This window comes from Macaca thibetana, chromosome 16 (genome assembly GCF_024542745.1).
Source record: "Macaca thibetana thibetana isolate TM-01 chromosome 16, ASM2454274v1, whole genome shotgun sequence".
Lineage (NCBI taxonomy): Eukaryota > Metazoa > Chordata > Mammalia > Primates > Cercopithecidae > Macaca > Macaca thibetana.
The window spans coordinates 75,024,789-75,049,179 of record NC_065593.1 but is presented as its reverse complement, the minus strand read 5'-3'; the positions used below and the strand labels follow the sequence as shown (position 1 = coordinate 75,049,179).

At 41.0% G+C, this 24,391-nt stretch overlaps 3 protein-coding genes across 6 annotated transcripts in view; 2 read left to right on the top strand and 1 right to left on the bottom strand.

The window, feature by feature from the left end:
• The window catches only part of MILR1 (mast cell immunoglobulin like receptor 1), a 32,601-nt gene extending 28,645 nt beyond the window's left edge, over window positions 1-3,956 (top strand). For 2 of the 4 annotated variants that reach the window (XM_050762481.1, XM_050762482.1), the window contains one exon: window positions 2,274-2,514. The gene's annotated coding sequence lies outside the window, so the exon portion shown is untranslated. Of the gene's footprint in view, window positions 1-1,602; window positions 1,662-2,273 lie in introns of all 4 variants that reach the window. The other 2 variants (XR_007720061.1, XM_050762478.1) reach the window with 2 other exon arrangements.
• Window positions 2,605-22,035, bottom strand: POLG2 (DNA polymerase gamma 2, accessory subunit). Its single transcript, XM_050762457.1, has 8 exons — window positions 21,358-22,035; window positions 17,808-17,934; window positions 17,580-17,685; window positions 15,723-15,896; window positions 10,584-10,724; window positions 7,699-7,779; window positions 5,144-5,244; window positions 2,605-2,808 (listed from the first exon to the last, which is right to left on the bottom strand). Exons 1-8 carry the CDS (start codon window positions 21,917-21,919, stop codon window positions 2,643-2,645), a joined length of 1,458 nt encoding a protein of 485 aa, XP_050618414.1. The 5' UTR covers window positions 21,920-22,035; the 3' UTR covers window positions 2,605-2,642.
• Window positions 15,892-16,913, top strand: LOC126938368 (ATP synthase subunit f, mitochondrial-like). The gene has a single exon (XM_050762490.1). It carries the CDS (start codon window positions 16,451-16,453, stop codon window positions 16,775-16,777), a length of 327 nt encoding a protein of 108 aa, XP_050618447.1. The 5' UTR covers window positions 15,892-16,450; the 3' UTR covers window positions 16,778-16,913.
• Window positions 22,036-24,391: the final 2,356 nt, after the last annotated feature.

The window sequence follows — 24,391 nt, the reverse complement described above, 5'->3', positions numbered from 1 at the left end:
AACTTTAAAGAATCCAGCATTTATCCTACCTTTCCCATACCTCTACGTAAGCAAATACTCGGTGAGAAGCTTTTCTTCATAGAAGTACTCTAGCAAACAGCTGGGTGCGGTGACTCACGCCTGTAATCCCAGCACTTTGGGAGGCCGAGGCAGGCGGATCACCTGATGTCGGGAGTTCGAGACCAGCCTGACCAACATGAAGAAACCCTGTCTCTACAAAAAATACAAAATTAGCCAGGCATGGTGGCGCACGCCTGTAATCCCAGCTACTCAGAAGGCTGAGGCAGGAAAATCACTTGAACCTGGGAGGCAGAGGTTGCAATGAGCCGAGATCGCGCCATTGTACTCCAGCCTGGGCAACAAGAGCGAAACTCCATCTCAAAAAACAAAACAACAAAAAAAACCCCAAAAAAGTACTCTAGCAAACAAAGGAGGAAGAGAGAAAATCACCATTTTGCAAGCTTTAATGAACTTACCACTTGAGGTATTATTAATCAGTGGTTGCTGGCAACTCCAAAAAAGAAATAACCAGACACTCACTACTACCACTTCCTTTTTTTTTTTTTTTTTTTTTTTTTTTTTTGAGACGGCGTCCCACTCTGTCACCCAGACTGGAGTACAATGGCGCAATCTCGGCTCACTGCAACCTCTGCCTCCTGGGTTGAAGCGATTCTCCTGCCTCAGCCTCCCGAGTAGCTGGGATTACAGGCACCCACCACCACACCCAGCTAATTTTTTGTATTTTTAGTAGAGACAGCGTTTCACGGTGTTGGCCAGGCTGGTCTCGAACTCCTGACCTCAGGTAATCCACCTGCCTTGGCTTCCCAAAGGGCTGGGATTACAAGTGTGAGCCACCATGCCTGGCCAACTCAGTGCTATTATTTCATCTCTTACCACTTAAAGTTTTTTCTAAACAGGAGAATTATAAACCAAGTCTCAGATACCATAAACTTATGTATCTGTCAGAGAAGGATTTTTTTAAAAAGAAAAATATAAACACCATTATCACACCCAAGAAAATTGTAAATAACTCCTTGATATCATGTAGTGTTATTTTTTTAATGTGATAATGGTGTGGTTATTAACAAAAGATCCTTAAATAAAATATTTCCAGATTAAATGGTATCTGCTCTCTGCCTTGCAATAATATTCAAGGAGGCCAGGCGAGGTGGTTCATGCCTATAATTCCCATATTTTGGGAGGCTGAGACAGGAGGACCACTTGAGCCTGGGAGTTTGAGAGCAGCCTGGGCCACATAGTGAGACCCTGTCTTGTATATTAATAAATCAATTTAAATAAATAACTGAAATAATATGGAAGGGCGGTATTAGTGGATGAGGTGGGACTGGCCAAAGGTTGGCTGTTGTTGGTGCTAAATAAATTTAAATAAATAACTGAAATAATATGGAAGGGCGGTATTGGTGGATGAGGTGGGACTGGCCAAAGGTTGGCTATTGTTGGTGCTAGATAATCAGTACACGGGATTAGTACTATTAATTATATGTCTGTTTTTAAAATTCTCCATAAAAAAAAAAAAAAAGCATAAAATAACCAAAAACAGGCTGGGTGCAGTGGCTCACAATTGTTATCCTACCACTTTAGGAGGTCAAGGCGGGAGGACTGCTTGAGGCTTGGAGCGCAAGACCAGCTTAGCCAACATGGTGAGACTGTGTCTCTACAAAAAAATTAAAGTTAAAAATAAAAAAGAGAAAAACCTACCAAGTAAAATCAATTAAGATAAGTTAGCCAAACTTTTGAAATATTTTACAGGCACTGTCAGTTGGAATTTTTGTCAAGTTGGTAACAATGGGATATTTTACACAATCATATCAACACAGAAAAGTTTTCTTATAAACATAGATACTAGACAGGAAACAAACCGCAATAGATGACATCTAACATATATTTTAGTTTGCTTTTCAAAAATCCATAAATACTCTAAGTTTTAAAAGTTTATTTTTAGGTTAATTTTTGATACCTGACAGTATAGATGTGGCAGATTCCATAGAGACCTTTCCCTTCCTGGTAACAAAGCCCATTTCTGAGAGAGGAAGATACTATCGCAGCCTCAAGGAATAAATTGTTTGATCTAAATCATTTTCATTCCCTTGGATAGTGATTTGTCTAGAAATCATCATTTGACTTAGTTCTGACCAAAGAGATGTAAAGACATCTTCCAACTGGGATGTCTGGAAAAGTTCTTACTTTCCTAATTTAAAAGGGAAGAGTCTTGGCTGACTAGCTCTTGTCTCTTTAACTTTTCTCCTAACTAGATACACAGCCACCTATGATCCTGAAGCGACAATTATAAACACCAGCGTACGAAAAGATGGCAGAACAGAAAGGAAGTGCCTGGGTCCCTAACTATAGGAACAGTAATACTCGCTTTGGACAGTCTACCCTGTAGAGTTCTTGTATATGAGAAAAACAAACCCCAATTTGCTTAATCCAGTATAGATTTTTGTTTCTTGTAGCTGAACATATTCCTGATACAATGAAAGACATCAAAAATATAAACACTGAATGAAAGCAAGCACCACAAATGTCCACTTCATAAGTGCAAAGGGGCTAGAAATGAATCTGAGTGAACATAAGACAACCAAATTAGGAAAGAAGAATATTTATTATACAAATATAAAAATCTATACATTCTTAGCTGATGATATATACTTAATCAAAAAGTCTTTTAATTTGGATATATGCATCATTTCCTTCATTGTCGTGTCTCTGCTTCTCAGATGTATTAATCCATTCTCCAAAGTAGTTTCAGTGATCAAAACTGTGAAGAGGATACTCATTTCATCATACCTAAGAACAAAGTAGTTAAACAGACACATGAGCACAAATGTAAATGATAAATTCCTCCACGTTGCCAGCTGTCATGCCAGTGTCCATGCACTCTCAAGAGTCACAAACTCAGTCAGGGCTTGAGGGTGATCAAAAAAACCCAACATTTGTAAAGTTCTGAATCGTATTTAAAGTAAAATTTTCAGACAGTTTCTAACTTATTGCTAGAGCTGAAAAGTCATAAAATAAAATCAAATCTGAGAATAAACACTGGTACCTCAACACATCATTTGGGCATCTGGGGTGATAACACAGATGAACCTCATAATCTCCGCCTTTTGGTTCTTGGACGCAATCCTAGAACAATTATTTTAGACGGAAGTCTCTTACAATAAACAATATTATAATAAAGATGCAATTTGGTATAACAAATTATATCAAAATCATGTTTCATTTATTACTGAGTATGCTAGCTTATAGCTTCCAGTTCAGTAATAACCAAACAGACAGACGCACGGGTGACCTTCTGTATGCTTACCAAGTCACACTATCTCATTACTCTTTATTTCTTTTGTAGGACTTCATCAGAAACTTTTTATTTCTCTGTTTGTTTATTGTCTATTTTGTCCTCCTAGAACATAAGCTTAACAAGAATAGTATGGCCAGGCGTGGTGGCTCATGCCTGTAATCTCAGCACTTTGGGAGGCCGAGGTGGGCGGATCACGAGGTCAGGAGTTCGAGACCAGCCTGGCCAACATAGTGAAACCCCATCTCTATTAAAACTACAAAAAATTAGCTGGGCATGGGGTGCCTGTAATCTCAGCTACTAGGGAGGCTGAGGCAGGAGAATCGCTTGAACCCGGGAGGCAGAGGTTGCAGTGAGCCGAGATCACACCATTGCACTCCAGCCCGGGAGACAGTGTGAGACTCTGTCTAAAAAAAAAAAAAAAAAAAAAGAATAGTAAATTTTTCTATCTTGTTCACTACTATATCAAAGTGCATAAAATATAGTAGGTGCTTAATAATATTTTCATAAAAATATCCTCGGACAATAAAACCTTTACCATATAAAGAACAACTGCAACTTGATAATGTCCACATGGCTCAAAGTATAAGATTTTAGAACTTGAGAGGACAAGAAAGTTCAAGTGCTGCCCCTTCATTTTATACATAATAAAACCATTAGATGCTCTAATTATAGAGCATCTATAATCATCTTTTCTTTGGACATCATCTGAAAGGTGTATTTTTTTTTCTTTTTTGAGAAGGAGTCTTGCTCTGTTGCACAGGATGGAGTGCAGTGGCTCGATCTCAGCTCACTGCAACCTCTGCCTCCTAGGTTCAAGCAATTCTCCTGCCTCAGCCTCCCAAGTAGCTAGGACTACAGGCACAAGCCACCATCGTTGGGTAATTTTTTGTATTTTTAGTAGAGACGGTGTTTCGCTATGTTGGCCAGGTTGGTCTTGAACTCCTGACCTCAGGTGATCCGCCCACCTCGACCTCCCAAAGTGCTGGGATTACAGGTGTGAGCCACTATGCCTGGCCTGGAAGGTGTATTTTAACAAATTTTCAGAGAACTTAAGATCAAAACACCATGCTTCACAACTTTTCACCCAAAAGATACACATTCAACGCAAAAAGTTTTAAAAATATAACAAGAATGGATTATTTAAAAACAACAATTAATGAGATAGCATGGGGTGAGACTAGACACAGAGAGCTCAATTAGGAGATGATTTCAATAATCCAGGCAAGAGATATTGTTGACTCTAGCTTGGGTAGTGGCAGCGAAGACAGAGATGGATTTGAGATACATTTAGAAGGCAAGCTTACAGCATTTGGTGATGGACTAGATATAGAGTATAAGGAAGAGGGAGGAGTTAAGGATGACAGCCAGTTTCTCTGTCTTGAGCAATTGGGTGAACAGAGGTGCCAATCCCTTAGAAGACTAGAATAGACTATCCCTCCAGAATAGAATTCCTTTCCACTCAGTCTCAGAATGGACCACAATGCCAGCAAAGACAGGCATTCCACTCATATTCCTTTAGTCTTGATTCAACACATGCTGTCTACATACATACTTTCATCCATAAGTGGATAAGCTGAGGTATACAAACTTCATGCCATTAAGTCTTGGAACTGCACATGGCATGTGCTCAAACACACTTTGCTGAATCCTGTTCCCTGCTGTAGCAATGAACTAAGTATACATAGTTCTGTAAAAAGGGAAGTGAGGAATAATTTAAAATTATATTTTATATATAAATTTAGAAGAGATTTGTTTCTGTAATTCATAAAGAAACATAATCAAAAACTGTTGAAGAAATACACTCTTTAATGATAATACAATTCTTACTTTGAATAAAGTTGTTCCAATGAGGACTGCATAGTTTCCAAATAACCAGGCCACACAGAAATTCCATTTTCTAGTAACTCATTAAACAGCCCTTGACAAACCTAGAAAGAAATAGAAAAACTTCAAATATGAAAGAAATAATGGTAGTTAGAGTGATTATCCTATTTTTGTGAAGCCACAGATCACCCTCTTCAATCTCTAAAATGGGTATGTTTCTTTATGTGATGTTAATGTTTATAACTTCCATATCATATACTTCATAAATTGTATACTTCTGAAAATGAAGTAAGCATTGCAAAGCTGAGTACTAAATGCCAATCTTCTGAGAAATCTGTATGCCAAATAAGAATTTTTATTATCATCATTCAAAACACAAAATCAAAACAGATTCTGTCAGAAAAAAAACCAGGAGATGCAAAGGGCTGTATGAACTCAGAGCCCTTATCTGAGAGGTAAGACCTGAGCCCTAGGTTATACCACCAAGTCAGGAAGAGGAAGAAGAGCCAGGAAAGAAAAAGGATGAGGAAAAGGAGAGGAGTACTCCAGAAGCCAACCATGGAAAATGTTTCGAGACTGATCAACCAATTTCACATGAATGCTGGAGACAAAAGCTTGACTGGAAATACAGAAGTAATGATGAATAAATGACATAGTAAACTTTACTGTTTTCTTAACAAGCAATAGGGAAGCAAAACAAAGCATAATTTAAAACCCCCTTAACAGTCTAGCACCAACAGTCCAGAGCAGGGTTCCTTACCCTGGCACTGCTGACCCAGGGTGTTTAGCAGCATTCCTGGCCTCCAGGAGAGGCCCGCAGCACCCTCCCACTCTTAGGACAACCACAAATCTCTCCAGACATTACTAAATGGTGACTGAGCTACATCACCCTAGGAGTTTCCTAGCTGTAAGTGTATTAGGGAGGCTGCCATACCCTGGGAGAAAATGTGGGACATAAGCCAGTATCTTCTTTGAGTTCACTATCTCCCATCTTCCCAGACCTCTCCACAGAAGCCAGGGTCAGAAAGCTGAGGGACTCTCAAAGTCTTTAAATCGTTTTAGTGTCCACGTTCACGTCTGGACTGGGTCTCAATTACCCAGACAGAAATGATGACTGCTGAAGAAGTCTGTGGAACGAAATGAAAGCCATCCCCCATGGCTTTTCTTAAGAGTATTTAATCATCAGAACAAATTAGAAAAATCAAATTATATATCTAGAATATTTGAATATAGTCAGTTATCAAAAGTGTTAAGTTCAAAGGGGAAAGGCTAGGCATGGTGGCTCACGCCTGTAATCCCAGCACGTTGGGAGGCCGAGGTGGGTGGATCACTTGAAGTCAGGAGTTAGAGACCAGCCTGGCCAACATGATGAAACCCTGTCTCTACTAAAAATACTAAAAAATTAGCCAGGTGTGGTCACCTGTAATCCTATCTACTAGGGAGGCTGAGGCAGGAGAATTGCTTGAACCTGGGAGGCAGAGTTTGCAGTGAGCCGAGATCGTGCCACTGCACTCCAGCCTGGGTGACAGAGCAAGACTCTGTCTCAAAAAAAAAAAGTTCAAAGAGGAAAGAAATAATTCACTAACATCTGTACAAATATTTTAATTACTATGTCTACTCACGCACTAAAAAAATGAAACTATGGACATGAACAGCAAACCCACTGAATTATATTCAGCTTCTTTAACACACTTCAAAATTATATATAATCACAGTACTTACCCACAGTTCATTATTTAATTAAAGGTTTTTTGTTTTTTTCCCTGAAACAGGGTCTTGCTCTGTCACCCAGGCTGGCGTGCAGTGGTGCGATCTCAGCTCACTGCAACCTCCACCTCCCGGGTTCAAGTGATTCTTGTGCCTCAGCCTCCTGAATAGCTGGAATTACAGGCACACACCACTATGCCCAGCTAATTTTTGTATTTTTAGTAGAGACCAGGTTTTGCCATGTTGGCCAGGCAAATTAAAACTTTTTTTTTTTTTTTTTGAGACGGAGTCTGTTGCCCAGGCTGGAGAGCAGTGGTGTGATCTCAGCTTACTGCATCCTCTGCCACCCGGGTTCAAGTGATTCTCCTGCCTTAGCCTCCTGAGTAGCTGGGATTACAGGTGAGCGCCACTACACCCAGCTAATTTTTGTATTTTTAGTAGATGGGGTTTCACCACCTTGGCCAGGATGGTCTCCATCTCCTGACCTCGTGATCCGCCCGCTTTGGCCTCCCCAAGTGCTGGGATTACAGGCGTAAGCCACTGCACGCGGCCTAAAACATTTTAAAAAGCAAATGAATCAAAATAAAATTTTAAATGGCAAGCTATCAAGTTTAGAGTAATGGTTAGGTTGAGCATCCCTAATCAGAAAACCCAAAATCCAAAATGCTCCAAAACCTGAAACCTTGAGTTCAAAGGAAATGCTCATCAGAACATTTAAGATTTTGGATTTTTGGATTAGAGATGCAAACATACCAAAAAAATCCGAGATCCAAAACGGTCCTGGTCCAAAGTGTTTTGGGTAATACTCAACCTGTAATTAAAATCATGACATTTAAACTCATTTAACTCACCTGTCTTAGTTCCAATGTGGGGCCTCTTCCTACATCCAAAGCAACCTTAATAGGGGCTAAACAAGGGTGAAGTTTAAGTACCTAAGGCAATTAAATGGGGGAAGGAGAAGACAGGAAAGGGGGAAAAAGCATAGTTTGTTTAAATATAACAAAAGTTTAAATATAACACAAGTATTAACAAACACAGTTTCTTAACAGTTACAATTTTGTGTGTGAAAACAGAAGTTAGCTGAGGTCATAAAAACACCATGTAATAACACACTCAGCTGAGGTCATAAAAACACCATGTAATAACACACTCAGCTGCCCTCCAGATCTCTCCACTTAGATGTTTGACAGAAAGAAATTAAATTGGCCAGGCATGGTGGTGCATGCCTGTAACGCCACACTTTGGGAGGCTGAGGCAGGTGCATTTCTTGAGCTCAGGAGTTCGAGACCAGCCTGGGCAACACGGTGAAAGCTTCTCTCTACCAAAAAAACAAAAAAAAATTATCTGGGTGTGGCACACACCAGTAGTCCCAGCAACTCAGGTGGGTAAGGTGGGAAGAATGCTTGACCTGGGAGGTCAAGGTTGCAGTGAGTCCAAGATGGTGCCACTGCATTCCAGTCTGGGGGACAGAGTGAGATCCTGTCTCAAAAACAAAAAACAAAAAAAAAAAAACAAAAAAAAACAAAAAACAAAACAAAAAACCACAAAGAAATTAACTTGAGACCCTCCCATTTTCTGACAACTCCCTCAGTCAAAATGCTTCTTCCAAGCATCACTTTGGACCCTACCAGCCAGGGCCACGTGGGTTAGCATTTCAACTTTCTCTCTCTTGTCAAAACCTACTGTTCCTCTCTTTTTATATATTTTTTTTTCAATTAAAAAATTAATTTTTTTTTTTCCAGACAGGGTCTGGCTCTGTTGCCCAGGCTAGAATGCTCCACTCACTGCCTCACTGCAACCCCCGTCTCTGGGCTCAAGCCGTCCTCCCACTTCAGCCTCCTAAGTAGCAGGGACTACAGGTGCACACCACCATGCCCAGCTAGTTTTTAGTATTTTTTTTTGTAGAGACAAAGTTTTGCCATGTTGCCCAGACAGACTGGTCTCCAACTCCTGACCTGAATGATCCACCCACCTTGGCTTCCCAAAGTGCTGGGATTACAGGCGTGAGCCATTCAGCCCAGCCTGCTCTTCTCATTCATTAATTCATCCAACAAACATTTTAATGCCTCTGATACCAGGAACAGTTCCAGGTGCTAGGGGCAAAAATCTCTGTCTCTCGTGGCAGGGAGAAACAGACAATAAAAAGAAGTAAATAATATATGTGAAGGTGGTAGGTGCTAAAAAAGGAAGAAGATGGAACATGCTGGCAAGGGGCAGGCTGGGGGAGGTTTTCAGCAACTTTAAGGTGGTCAGAGAAGGTCCTTTTCCTATGGTGACACTTGAGAGGACACTTGAAAGGAGGTGGGGGGACAAGACGTGGATGATGGAGAAAGAGCACTCTAGGCAATGGGGAATACAAATGACAGGGCTCTGAGCTGGCAGCATCTCTGGCATGTTCTAGAAATAGCAAGGTCAGTGCTGTTGGAGCAGACTGAGTGAGGTGGAGAATAGCGGATCAAAAAGAGGGCTTCGGTTTTTCCTGAGTGAGATGAGAAGCTTTCCCGGAGGGCTCTGAGCAGAGGAGCAACACAACATGCACCTTTGAACAGAGCCACTCTATCGGGAGAGGAGGGGTGGCGGTGGCTTATAGCAGGGTGGTAGCAGGGGACAGGCTAGGAAGTGGTCAGACTCAGGATATGTTTTGAAGTTAGAGTCAAACAGGATTTGCTGACGGTTTGGAAGTGGAGTATAAGAAAAATAAAGGATTCCTTTCTTTATTAGCTACATACCCATCCCCCAGAACAATTTCTATAATCAGACTTCTCCATGGCTATAGCAGGCTAAATGAACACTGTATAAATTACTTAACTAAGCAGAGTGGTTTCCTACAAACTCATGGTTTCCAATCCCAGCTGAACACTAAACTCAACATTACTTGTTAAAACTTTTGATTTGGGGCAGCTTCCTTTTATCTTCAAAGGGTATATGACTATTCCCCACTCGTGCCATTTAAACCCCCACACTCTTCCACCTTTAAACTAATAGTGCCTCCTAAATCCCTGAGAAAATAGAGGGTATCAGTAAAATGTCCTTCAAAGGCCAAAAAGCCCAGTAGCCTTTTTATTATCTCACTATCCTTTTTTTCTTCCCTGCTGTTTCAAATAACTCCTTTTCAAGACACATTCCTCTACTTGGGCTCTTGATCCCATCCTGACCCCTCCTGTTTCCTTCATCTTGCCCCATTAGTCATTTATTTTCTCTCCTGTAACTTCAACTTCTCCTCTCAATTTTCTTTGATCCATAAAAATGCTCCAAGTGCACGTTCATGCACTAAAATCAGCCTTTCCAGGCCCACATCTAGCTCCTCTGATCCAGCGACCAGCCATGTGTCACGAGACCAGAAGCCAGATACCCGGGGGCAGAGAGGTCAACAGCACTGGTGTCCCTGATCCGGGTCTTTCTTCCTCCTATGTACCAATGCTTCAGCTTCTGATACAAATGGAAGCCACCAATGGAAAGGTTCAGGGGCTAGGAGTCACAGAGACAGCTGTCTGTTCACAATTAAACAGAAATGCCTTTGGGAATACTTATTAGGGATGCCTTGTTCTATTCTGTGAGAACCTGATTCTTATTCCTGTGGCCAGATTCTAAAAAAACTAAAAAATACTTAGACTACATGCACTAAATTTATTATTCACAGTTTATGTTAGAAACCAAGCACACTAACATTAAGAAAAAAACAACAACCACCCATATTTTTAGTTTCCCAAGCCTATCTCTAAAACATCAACAGCACCTTTCTATGAAGATTTTTCTTTCTTGTAAAGGAGTTCTCCGTCAGCTGGAGAGCATCATAGAGGTAGGCCAGCATGCCTCGGTCTAGATCCCCATTTACAGACAGTACACAAGGAACCACATTTTTTCGTCCATCTCGGCCCTTCACAGAAAAACAGAAGAAAAATAAAGAATCATTTCACAGAACTTTTTTTTTTTTTTTTTTTCCTGAGACGGAGTCTCACTCTGTTGCCTGGCCAGGCTGGAGTGCAGTGGTGCAATCTCAGCTCACTGCAACGTCCACCTCCCAGGTTCAAGTGATTCTCCTGCCTCAGCCTCCCGAGTACATATTTTAGACTTACACAATCGGAATACAAAAGTAAAGTTTCATTTTACAAAGCACCCACTCTGTACCAGGCCCGTGGTAGGCACTGGGCCCAAGAAGATGATAAAGATGCATTCTCTGCTCTCAGTGAGTCCAGTGTTTCATCAGCGAGGCCCAAATGTGAATTTTAAAACTATGGTGCTTGGTTGGGCTCTATCCCAGAGATTCTGAACGAACTCAACTGAAGTGGGACCTAGGCATCAATTTTTTTCAACAGCCCTACAGACTATTTATTTAATGCTTCTGAGGTAAGAGTTAGTATTCAGAAAGGTAACCCTTTTTTTTTTTTTTTTTTTTTTTTAAATACAGCCGGAGTCTTGCTCTGTCACCCAGGCTGGAGTGCAATGGCGTGATCTCACTTCACTGCCAACCTCCGCCACCCGGTTTCAAGTGATTCTCTTGCCTCAGTCTCCTGAGCAGCTAGGACTACAGGCGCAAACCACCATGTCCGGCTAATTTTTTTTCTATTTTTAGTAGAGACAGGGTTTCACCATATCGGCCAGGTTATTCTCAAACTCCTCAGCTCAGGTGATCCACCCACCTCAGCCTCCCAAAGTGCTGGGATTACAGGCGTGAACCACTGTGCCCGGCCTAGAAAGGTAACACTACAAGTAAAAATTGTTCCCTGATTATTCATAAAGTTCAGAAGAGGCCTTAGGGAAAAAAATGGTGTGCTTTAGGGAAAGGGATTTGGAGTATAATTTTCTGAAATGTAAAGTTATTTTCATAAAAAAAATCTTTTAAAAACTTACTTTTTGCATTAAAGCCATAATTATGAAAATAAACTACATCATAGTACATGATATGAATTAAGTATTGATAAACAGACTTACTTCTCTAAATTAAAGAGGAATCATTTCAAATTTCTTAAAAATTTCAATCCTAGAAATTTTTTAAGTTTTGGATAAAAACAGTTGCACTTTCATCTTTCTTTTTTTGTAAATCATTATTCACCTGGATATTCATGTAATTTTTAAAAATACTTAAATAACCACCTTTGGCTAGAGTCACAGAACAAAAAAAAAAAAAAAAGAAAAGAAAAAGAGAAAAGCCAACAAATTTAAATCCTCAGCTTCTGTTAATTATTCATGATCAGCCAGTCTTCATTAATACATATATATACTGACATTTTAAACGTATTTGAATTGCATATGATACTTTAAAGATTCACAAGAATTTGCCCTCAAAGGCAATAAACTTTCTGATACCTGGGACTCTATTCTACCAGTTATATTTCACACAGTTACAGAACTGATAGTTAATAAGATAAACTGGGCTGGGAGCAGTGGCTCATGTCTGTAATCCCAGCACTTTGGGAGGCCACGGTGGACGAATCACTTGAGTTCAGGAGTTCGAGACCAGCCTGGCCAACATGGTGAAACCCTATCTCTACTAAAAAGACAAAAATTAGCTGGGCGTGGTGGTGCATGCTTGTAGTCCCAGCTACTCGGCAGGCTGAGGCATGAGAATCACTTGAACCCAGGAGGTAAAGGTTGCAGTGAGCAGATATTGTGCCACTATACTCCAGCCTGAGTGACAGAGTGAGACTCCATCTCAAAAAAAAAAAAAAAAAAAAAAAAAAAAGACAAACTCAAGTATTGACAGATTCTGTGGTGTGATATGAATCAAACAAAATCTAAATCTGAATCTTTAAGTATGAAGAATGCTTTAGGCTGGGCACAGTGACTCACTCCTATAATCCCAGCACTCTGGGAGGCCAGGGCAGGAGGATCACTTGAGCCCAGGAGTTTGAGACCAGCCTGGGCAACATGGCAAGATCCCATCTCTATTTAAAACAAACAAACAAAAAACTGTTTAATGTTTTCTACTTTTTTGAAAATTGGATATCCAACAATGTCAGGATATCTGGTGGCAACTCTTCTATCAATATCTGATTTCTCACACCATCCAGAAGAAATTATTTTCTATCCTAACTGTTGTTCAGCCTTTATTGGTCTGCTTCACTGTTCTCTAAAAAATATATTTGGACATTAACTATAAAATCAACTAAAAACATATACAAAACGGCCTAAGAGGCTGGGTGCAATGGTTCACGCCTATAATCTCAGCACTTTGGGAGGCTGAGGCAGGAGGATCGCTTGAACCCAGGAGTTCAAGACCAGCCTGAGCAACACAGTGAGACCCCGTCTCTATTAAATAATTTTTAGAAAGAAATGGCCTGAGAAACATTTCAAGAAAGCGTACTAAATGACAGAAGTTCTACTTAATATTTTATAACATGGTCAACTAATGATGAATAATTTTGTGAACTTTGGAAACAGAAAAGGAACAGTGTCATGGAAGAAAAAATTTCTGCAATAGGAAAACTCTTCATTAGTGAAAATGATACCAATAAAAGAACAAAATAATCTGGGCTTGGTGGCTACACATGTAATCTTAGCACTTAGAAAGGCAGAGGCAGGAGGACGGCTTGAGCCCAGGAGTTCAAGACCAGACTGGGCAACCTAGTGAGACCCCATTCTTCATACAAAAGAAAGAAAAAAAAAAGAACAAAATAAGAGACTAATAGTGACAATACAAAAATCATCTTTAAATCCCTAGGCACAAGGTTGAGCTGTTCTTTAACTATGATAATTAACCAATAAGTTTCATTTGAGAGCTGAATACCACAAAATAAAGTGTGATGGTGGTGGAGTTAAAGGAAAATGTTCACCAGTTAAGCCTTCTAGTTTTTCATTAGTTATTCATATTTAAAAACTCCAGCCTGGTCAATATGGTGAAACCCTGTCTCTACTAAACATACAAAAATTACCCGGGCGTGGTGGCGCGTGCCTGTAGTCCCAGCTACTCAGGAGGCTGAGGCAGAAGAACCACTTGAACCTGGGAATCGCGACACTGCACTCTGGCCTGGGCAACAGAGTGAGACGCCGTCTCAAAAAATAAAAAAATAAAAATTAATCTACTTTCTACTCATTATATATAAACTCCTATATTTTTGCTATGTATTTTTTCTTTTTTTTGTTGAGACATGGTCTCATCCTGTTGTACAGGCTGGAGTGCAGTAGCACAGTCTTGGCTCACTGATGATCCTGGAACAATATATTGCTACAAAAGGTAAGGAAGTGCTCGTCAAGACAATGATGGAGATATGTCAAAAGGACACTGGCCAAGTCTAGGACAATTTGACCATCAAAATAAATAATGACAGTAACACACTGTAACCTACTGAGAAAGTAATCTGTGAATCCACACCAATATAAAAAAAAAATGGGGGAGAAGGAAAAGCTCTACTCTACAGTATATTGCTGACCAGTAAATCTAGAAGGAATGATGGAATTTGGTTTGAAAAAACAAAAAAAAAAACAAAAAAAAAAAACGAAAGGGGAAAAAAACACCATTGGCAAATCTCATAGTACTAACTGATTTCAGCAAGAATCATCAAGGGATGCTGCAATCAGTAAGACAAAATTTGGTGACATGGCCAAACATGGTGACTCATTCCTATAATCCAAGCATTTTGGGAGGCTGAGGCAGGAGGATTGCTTCATCCCAGGAGTTTGAGACCAGCCCAGGAAACAAAGCTAGACCCCATCTCTACAAATATTAAACAATTAGTCAGGTGCGGTGATACATGCTTGTAGTCCTAGCTACTTGGGAGGCTGAGACAGGATTGCTTGAGCTCAAGAGTTTGAGGTTGCAGTGAGCTATCACCACACCACTGTGTTTCAGCCTGACCAATACAGTGAAATCCTGTCTCAAAAAAAACCCTTTAAAGAAAAAAAAAAAAAAAAAAAAAAATCACCATTTGGCAAACCTCACAGTAATAACTGATCTAGGCAAGAATCATCAATGGATGCTGCAACCAGTAAGGCAAAATTTGGTGACAAAGAAATTATCTACATCATCTTAAAGTATCTGCCCAAGACACTTAATTAATTACTAATTTTTTTTTTTTTTTTTAGATGGAGTCTCACTCTGTCGCCAGGCTGGAGTACAGTGGCACGATCTTGGCTCACTACAACCTCCACCTCCCGGGTTCAAGCGATTCTCCTATCTCAGCCTCCCAAGTAGCTGGGACTATAAGGGCACGCCACCACACCCAGCTAATTTTTGTATTTTCAGTAGAGACGGGGTTTCACCATGTTGGCCAGGATGGTCTCAATCTCTTGACCTTGTGATCCTCCCACTTCAGCCTCCCAAAGTGCTGGGATTACAGGCATGAGCCACCGCGCCTGGCCATTAGTTAATTCATAAGTACAAAATATTTATTAACTTTACATTGGAGAAATCTGGTAGACACAATCTTAACTAAATGATAAAAGTTAACATCACCAGTAACACTCCTCATGACACACTGAGAAGACAGCAGCACCACTTCTGTAGTACTCCCGACAAAAATATATAAATCACGTGGAAACAGCAGACAGATCCCAGTCAAGGCATATTCTACAGACTAACTAGACTGTACTCTTCAAAAATGTCAAGGTCACGCAGGACAAGAGGAACTGTTCATTTGAAGGAGAGTAAAGGCATATGACAACTACATGAAAGATAAGATCTTGGACCTACAAAGGCCATTATTGAGATAATCAGTTCAATTTGTAGGGCTCGGTGGCAATAGTGGATTACTGTTAATTTCCTGATTTTGATGGTTGGATTGTAGTTATGTAGGTGAGTGTCTCTGCATCTGAAAAATATACAATGAAGTATTAAGGGGTCATGGAACACCATGTTTGCACCTTATTCTCAAATGGTTCAGAAATGATTATAGAGAATCTGGGTAAAAAATACATAGGAGCTCGAGGTAAAACATACATGTAATTTAGATACGTTGCCAGGATACATGTGTAAAAGTTCTTGATCTCCTAGGTTCCACAGGGTTTCTATCGGCTCCTTTCCCCAGGGAAAACTGTAGTAAAGTTTGTTTCCTTTCCTGCCTTCTTCATCCTGACAGTCACTGCTGCTGAAGTTAGATGGACTCATGGCAAACTGGAAAAGAAAATTTAAGTTTGTCTTAACATATAAATACATGCTAATTTAACCCTACTCCCATAATTATCTGTAAGAATTTAAATTGATACTTTTTAATTCAGCAAATGTGTGAAACTAGTCAAGTACTGAAAACAAATTTTAAAACATATTCTAATTTAGTTTTTTTTTTTTTTTGAGATGTGTCTCATTCTGTTGCCCAGGTTAGAGAGTGCAGTGGCTATTCACAGGTGCAATCATAGCTCACTGCTGCCTCCTACTGCTGGCCTCAAGCAATCCTCCTGCCTTAGGATTCAGAGTAGCTGGGACCACAGGTTGCTGAAATTTAATTTTTAAAAAGTGAAAATACTGGCTGGGCGCAGTGGCTCACACCTGTTATCCCAGCTCTTTGGGAGGCCAAGGCAGGGGGATCACTTGAGCTTAGGACTTCAAGACCAGCCTGGGCAACAGAGCAAGACTTCATCTCTACAAATAATAAAAGAAGTTGCAGTGAGTTGTGACTGTGCAACTGCACTCCAGCCTGGGCCAAAGAGTGAGATTATGTCTCTAAAAAAATGAAGATGGCGTCAGTTGTACCAGTGAAGGATGAGACACTTCTGGAGGTCAAACTAGGGGAGCTGCCAAGGTGGATCTTGATGTGGGACTTCAGCCCTAGTGGCACTGCTGGAGCGTTTCGAAGAGGTTACTACTGGTACTACAACAAGTACATCAACATGAAGAAGGGGAGCATCTCAGGGTTTACCACGGTGCTGGCAGCCTACATGCTCTTCATCTACTGCCTTTCCTACAATGAGCTCAAGCACGAGTGGCTACGCAAGTACCCTGAAGAAGACACACTCTGTACTCCCCCAACAACCTTCTTGGCCAGAGCCCCTCCATAAGGAACACAATCTCAATTGTTGCTGAATCCTTTCATATCCTAATGGGAATTAACCTCCAAATATAAGATGACTGGTACTTGTGGAAAAAAAAACAATAACAAAAACAGACAACAAAAATAAAAGTGAAAATACTGAGTATATTGCTTAAAGTATTGTTTTTTAGTAGGAAAGAACTACAGAGAAAAAACTGTTGATGTTATCCAGCCTTTTTATGGCCAATGAGGAAGAGGGGATGTTAACTATGAACTAAACTGGGATAAAGAAGAAAGTAACAGATAGTCCAGTCCTCATTCTCACCCTTCTGTGAAGTTCTTGATGACTCGTGATTATTCCATACAGTTTAAATGGGTATTTGGGGATGTTTGAGTCGGGAAATGGTAACATAACACATGGCGAGATAAAAATGCTTACTTCAACTCTTTTCTTCAGTGAGTACTAAAACTTGATTATCAATTACAGAGCCATTTTGACTAATATGGAAAGTTCATGGAGGTAGGTAGGAAAAGCTGAAGCTGTGACAATGGTCAAGAGTCAAACTCTACATCAGCCAGAAATGCTAGGTGAGGGCTTTGAATTTCACCTTATACAGAAAGGCTAATCAACAAACACATCTGAGTCCAACAAATGTTTTTACTAAAGTAACTTTGTAATCTGGAACAATGAAAACCATTACAAAGAGGTTTTTTATTTGTATAACATATTAATAGCTACATACATCAAATAAAATTTCATGTATGTCAGAAGAATTACCACTGATACATTATGACAGTTTATTAACTATTAAAGTTTATTGTTGCAGTACCTTTCTCCACCACTGGAGTCGATGACGTAACCAGAAATCAAGCCATTGGTTTGAAGTTCTCGCAGGAGTAAACCATACTAATGAAGCTTCAGTCTTCTCACCAATTCTTTAGATATAAAAAATATCACGAAGTTAGCTTATCTGAAAATTATATAATCTATCCCAAGTGGAAATGACTGGTTTTTGACTATTTAAATACAAGGCCAAGTTATTTGCCACTTTTTATACCTTTTAACACCATTTGGTATCTGCTTAGTGTCAAAAACAGGATGAAAACACACTCCAATCTGAGCAAGGCCATAAGGTAGCCTCTTGTTTACCAGATCCAGGCAATTAACATAGTGTTCCAAGGCACCTGTCAAAACATAAATCATTGTATACATCTAGTCCACAAACCCAAATCACTTTTGTCAATAGATACATCAATAGTAGTAATAATGTTAACACAGCTGTACAAGTATCATGGAGCTATAAAGACAGATCTTGGCCGGGCTCGGTGGCTCATGCCTATAATCCCAGCACTCTGGGAGGTCGAGGTGGGCAGATTGCTTGAGCTCAGGAGTTCTGAGACCAGACTGGGCAACACAGCAAAACCTCATCTCTAAAAATATACAAAAATAAGCCAGGCATGATGGTGTGTGCCTTGTAGTTCCAGCTACTCGGAAAGCTGGTAGGTGGATCACTTTAGCCTGGGAGGCCAAGGTTGCCGTGAGCTGGGATGGTGCCACTGTGCTCCAGCCTGAGTAACAGAGTGAGACCCTGTCGATCACCACTTAATTCTAGGTAGTTTCACCCCGACTTTTTTTTTTTTTTTTTCAGAGACAGAGTCTCGCTCTGTCGCCCAGGCTGGAGTGCAGTGGCCGGATCTCAGCTCACTGCAAGCTCCGCCTCCCGGGTTCACGCCATTCTCCTGCCTCAGCCTCCCGAGCAGCTGGGACTACAGGCGCCCGCCACCTCGCCCGGCTAGTTTTTTGTATTTTTTAGTAGAGACGGGGTTTCACCGGGTTAGCCAGGATGGTCTCGATCTCCTGACCTCGTGATCCGCCCGTCTCGACCTCCCAAAGTGCTGGGATTACAGGCTTGAGCCACCGCGCCCGGCCCCGACTTTTTAGTTTGAAGTTTTCTTTTCTTTTTTTTTTTCTGAGATGGAGTCTCGCTCTGTCGCCCAGGCTGGAGTGCAGTGGCGTGGTCTCGGCTCATTGCAGCCTCCGCCTTCCGGGTTCATGCCATTCTCCTGCCTCAGCCTCCCTAGTAGCTGGGACTACAGGCGCCCGCCACCATGCCCAGCTAATTTTTTTTGTATTTTTAGTAGAGACGGGGTTTCACCGTGTTAGCCAGGATGGGCTCCATCTCCTGACCTCGTGATCTGCCCACCTCAGCCTCCCAAAGTGTTGGGATTACAGGCATGAGCCACCTTGCCCAGCGAAGATTTTCAAATCTACAAGAAAGTTGAAAAAATAATAAACATCCATATAGAGTGAACACTTGTATACCCTTTACCTAGATTCATCAATTATCAATATTTTGCTACATTTTTTTTCTTGTTCACTCCCAAATACTGCAGCATGCATCTTCTAAAAATAAAAATATTTCCTATATACCATTATACCACCATAAAATGTAAACCATAATACCACAATATAATCTAACATATGGCAGATATTTGTTCCAATTTTCACCCCAAATATCTTTTACTGTTCTGTTTCTTTCCAATTAAGATTCATGTATGGCATTCTGAGTAGGTTTCTTTCATCTCTTTGAATCTAGAACATTTCCCCTGACTCCTTTCCCCCTTAATTTTGCTATTAATGACACTAACTTTTGAGTCCAGTTTAGTCACAGATTATCCCACATTTGGAATTTGTGTGATTGTTTCCTTATGATTTAATTTCTGCTAATCATTTTTAGCAAAATACTACATAGTAGATGTGTGTATCTTATTGCATAATAACAGGAGGAACATGTTATCAAGTTATTCCACTACTGATGACACCAAATTTGATTACTTGGTTAAGGTAGTAAATATCCACTCCCCAATAATATCCTGCTCCCCAACAGTATTTCACCCAATATTTTAGAATCCATTGATGACTGTTGCTTGAATCAATTGTATCAGGGATTGCAATATTAAGAAATGGTGAATTTTCTAATGTATCTTTCCTTCTACATTTATTCCATAGCTTCTGTAAAAACACAAGCTTTCTCTACCTCTTCCCCACACTCCCGACCTCTAGGCTCAATTATTTGTTTTTGATTAATACTATGGACTCTTAGATTTTAATCAATGTGTTATGATCCATTATCATTAATATGTATCTTAATGTTCAATTTGTCCTAGACGTAGCCAGTGACAACCCTTCTCAAGTCAGCATCTGTGACCTTTTGATATGACCCATTAGTCTTCAAGCAATTCTTTGCTTTTTAGCACCATAAAGTGTTTCAAACTCACCTTGTACTTCCCCTAACCCCAGAACTGGAATCAGCCATTTCTCCCAGTACTGGTTCACCTTAGACAAGATCTGGGCACTAGGTGTGCTCATTGCTACGGAGGGACATTGCTTCTAGGAACATTCAATGAAGAAAGTTAGGAAATATATTTTTAAAAACCATAAGGTTAGGCAGTGTGGCTCACACTTGTAATCCCAGCACTTTGGGAGGCCAAGACGGGCAGATTGCTTGAGCTCAGGAGTTCAAGACCAGCCTGGACAACATGGCAAAACCTCATCTCTACGAAAAACACAAAAATTAGCTGGGTGTGGTGGCATGCGCCTGTAGTCCCAGCTACTTGGGAGGCTGAGGTGGGAGGTTCACTTGAGCCTCAGAGGTTGACGCTGCAGTGAGCCATGATCACACCACTGCACTACTGCACTCAAGTCTAGGTGACAGAGTGAGACCCATATTCGATTTTAATTTACTCATATTCAATTTTAATTTACCAATTCATATTTAACATTAGTTTATACGTACCTTCTTTTACATATTATCTCTTTTTTTACAATGAAAATCTTGGTTCCTAATAACAACTAACCCAACTATTTTTTTTTTTGAGACGGAGTTTTGCTCTTGTCACCCAAGCTGGAGTGCAGTGGTGTGATCTCGGCTCACTGCAACCTCGGCCTCCTGGGTTCAAGGGATTCTCCTGCCTCAACTTCCCAAGTAGCTTGTTCACTCCCAATACTGCAGCATGCATCTTCTAAAAATAAAAATATTTTTATTTTTATTTAGTTCGCCATCACGGCCGGCTAATTTTTGTCTTTTTAGTAGAGATGGGGTTTCACCATGTTGGCCAGGCTGGTCTCCAACTCCTGACCTCAGGTGATCCACCCGGCTCAGCCTTCCAAAATGCTGGGATTACAGGCGTGAGCCACTGCGCCCGGCCTGGATTTATCCTGTGATACACATGAAATAGTTTCAGAATTATAATTTCAACATTTCTACTTGGAATAAATCTAAGAAAAGTTCAAAATGTCTTTGTAGTTCCTTATGCACTTAGACTACACTGCACTAAATGACAGCACTGTGTTCAAAAGTTGCCCCGTGAAATTGAGAGCGTTTCCAGGTCCTTCGGACAGATTCTTTAAGGAACAGCAATGATTCCAAGGACCAGTTTTCTCCAGGGTAGAGCACTGTTAATATACTCGATTACTTCAAAAAGATGAGAACTAGCTAACTTCCTTTGCATGGGAATAAAGGGCCAGTTGCAATCCCCAAGATCCAGCAAGACTGCCTCGCCTTTCCACCCCACACCTGTTTTGAAGCATGAAATCGTGAAGCATACCGTGAAGAAGGTTCTCTCGTAGTTTCCCAGAAGTTTTTAATACGTTCTCAAGAAATGCTACTAGCTGTTCCTTACTCAGCTCTTTGTCTTGCAAGATTTCGCGTAGAGTTTCTGCAGAAACTAACCTGAAGGCACTGTCCCCGGGTAGCAAAGGGCCTGGTTCGTGGTGGAGAGCGTCCACCGGGAATACCTGCTCCCTGAACACCACCACCGAGGTCCACCATTCTGCGGCGAGGTTCTTCCGCAACTCTACGCCCAAGGGTCCAAAGCCGGGGTGGCACCCACTCAGAAGAGAATCCCGGCTAAGCTGCTGCTTGCTTCCACTTAGGAAATACCTTCTCTGACAGATCTCTAACAGCGCCTCGCTTCCCTCTCCAGACCCGGGGGCTTCTGGGTGCTCGCCGTTCCCCTCGAGCTCCGCGTGCGACCTCAGGTGTCCTCCTTGGGGGCTACTCCTTTCCGTCAACAGCTCCGGCTGCCCCGCATCTACTCGACCCCCAAATCCAGACAACAGGCACCTGCAGACCTTATGGCAGGCCCTGACGGCAACACGAGCGCGCATCTCCCTCCGAAGTTAAAGAGCACGCTCTCCCATCACTCAGCGTATCCCAACAAGCCGCCACCACCGTTAACAGAATCCGGGCAGGCCAGGGCGCAGGCGCAACGGAGGTGAGCGTGCTTGCGGGCGGCAGGCCCCACCCCGGAAGCGCATCTCTGCGTTCCGGCGGCTGCCTTCCCCCGCACACCATGGCGGACGCCGGCTAGGATGGTTCTTTACTAGCTTGCAGTTCGTCTCGCGCCCCTCCCCTCACATCCATCTTTTTTTTTCCTCGTAAGCACCTATAAAGGTTATTCCCACCTAGTTATAACCGTGCTGTAGCCACTTGAGTCACTTCTTTCTGCCACTGTTTGGCAGCCCAGAAAATTAAAATACTTAAGTATTATCCAAATCACCTTCTATATACACCTCAAACACTTTTAGACTGAGGTGTAGATAGATGGTGATTTGGATAACACCAGATTTGTCATTTGGTTCCCATTTAAAGGGTTTTAGTCCTTTACGGTAGTTAAGCCCAGGCCTTAACTGTAGGCAAATGCTGCCGCCAGGTGGCCTAGGCCTAACCCCAGAGCCGTTGTCTTGACGCTTAAGCTCCCGGGGGTGCGATGGGACTTTGTGACTGAAGTAGTGGTACAGTCATTTTAAATATTGCAGTGGCTTCCAAAGGGCAGTCCTCAGCCAGCAGCATCCGCCTCACCTAGGAATGCACTAGAAATAAACCAAGGGGCCCTGACACGTCTTAAACCCTCCTGGTGAGACAGAAAACTACGTATGTGCGATTTCTTCTAGGGGACCCTTCTATGGGTTCATCAAAACGAGACTTGTGACTGTTTTAAGAGACTCATGATCACATCGCAGGTTTCTGATTTTATAATTTCTATTTAAATAGGTCGACACCTTAAGAACCTCCCAGAAAGTGGAAAAGTGGTATACCCAGACTGAGGAAGTCTGATTCCAAAGTCCATGATTTCTTACACCAGCTTCACTCAGTTGAACAATCTGCATTTCACTGTGATACTACCAAACTACCACTGGATTAAGCGTGGGTACCAGCAATTGAGTTAATGTAACTTAGAACTTTTTTTTATCATTAATAAAAGTGCTGTACCAGGTTCAGGAAATAGTTCTTTACAAGTGTTTAAAAAAAAGCCAGCTACAAAGTGCAACAGTATTGCTGAAAAGCAAATCTAGTAATTAACTGCAAAGCTGGGTACTACTACTGCCAGGTGTTTTCCACATTCAGGAATTCACACCAGGTAAGAGGCCTATACGCAAATAAATAAATAGAGAGAATGGGGAGAAAAATCACATTTATTAGTTAAAGACAACCACAGGCTGGACACAACACACATGCTAAAAAGTGGACTGTCTTTTAAAACTTCCAAGGTAAATAGGTAAATGTTTTCCACAGCCCCACAATCATTTCATTAAGTACAAATTAAAAGGCCCACGGTTAAGACATTAAACAGTAAAATACGTAATAAATGCTCCAACCTACCCTCTCCCCTGAAAGCTGCTTCTAAGTTTAAAACCATGAATTTGACTAACCATGCCACTGAAAACCATCCAGGTTACTAGAGGCTGAATGAGTTTTCAATGTCTGAGTCCTAGAAATACCACTCCCTACCCCAGCCCTAGCAAATTCTAAGTTTACATTTGACATAAGGCATTAACATCGATTAAAGCCTCAGTTTAATAATCAGAATTTAAATGAAGTCTCCTGAAGACTTCTCTTCTGGCAAAACCATGTATCAAACTCTGGGAAAACATTCAGACCCACTTCTAGCTATTACTGAAATAAATGATTAGAAAGTTAGGTTGGTGAGCCAAAGTTAAACCTAAAGCTATCCCCTGGATCTTTCTAGCAATAAACCCATGTTGAACCTACCATGAAAACTTTTATTCACTGTGCTTTTGGTTATGTTGCCTCCTGATTAGTCATTAATTTTAATGAGGTTTTTTCCTTGTGTTGAGTATGAATAGACCTTACAGTTTGAAGATCTCTAGAATTCCCTGAATTATTGGAAAGACATTCATGACTCCCAGTGTGACTACAGTTAAGAGCCCCAGGGAGCCTGTGAAGACTAGAATCTACAAGTAACCTGCACTGAGAACGTTGTGCAAATTCAATCAGTTAAGGAGACTCAAGTTTATCTCCTGGCCATCTTAAAGAGCGAATGTATGTCTTTCACAGGTTTGTTCAACATTTCAGTAATTCACAGTATAGCCAAGAGCATGAGAATAAATCTCTTGAAAAAAACCAGTTATTTGGAGCTTTTTAAATTATAAATTTTGCCAAAGTCATCCACATTCTCACATTACATAGATGACTTTGTATCTATTTTACTATTCTCTCATTTAACCATACTAGCAAATAAGTAAAAGGCTATTAAATGACTCCCCTGATGTTGGGAGCTGACAAAGCTTTTATGCAATGTAGCCTATAACTAAAAATTCACCTAAATCAGTTCATTG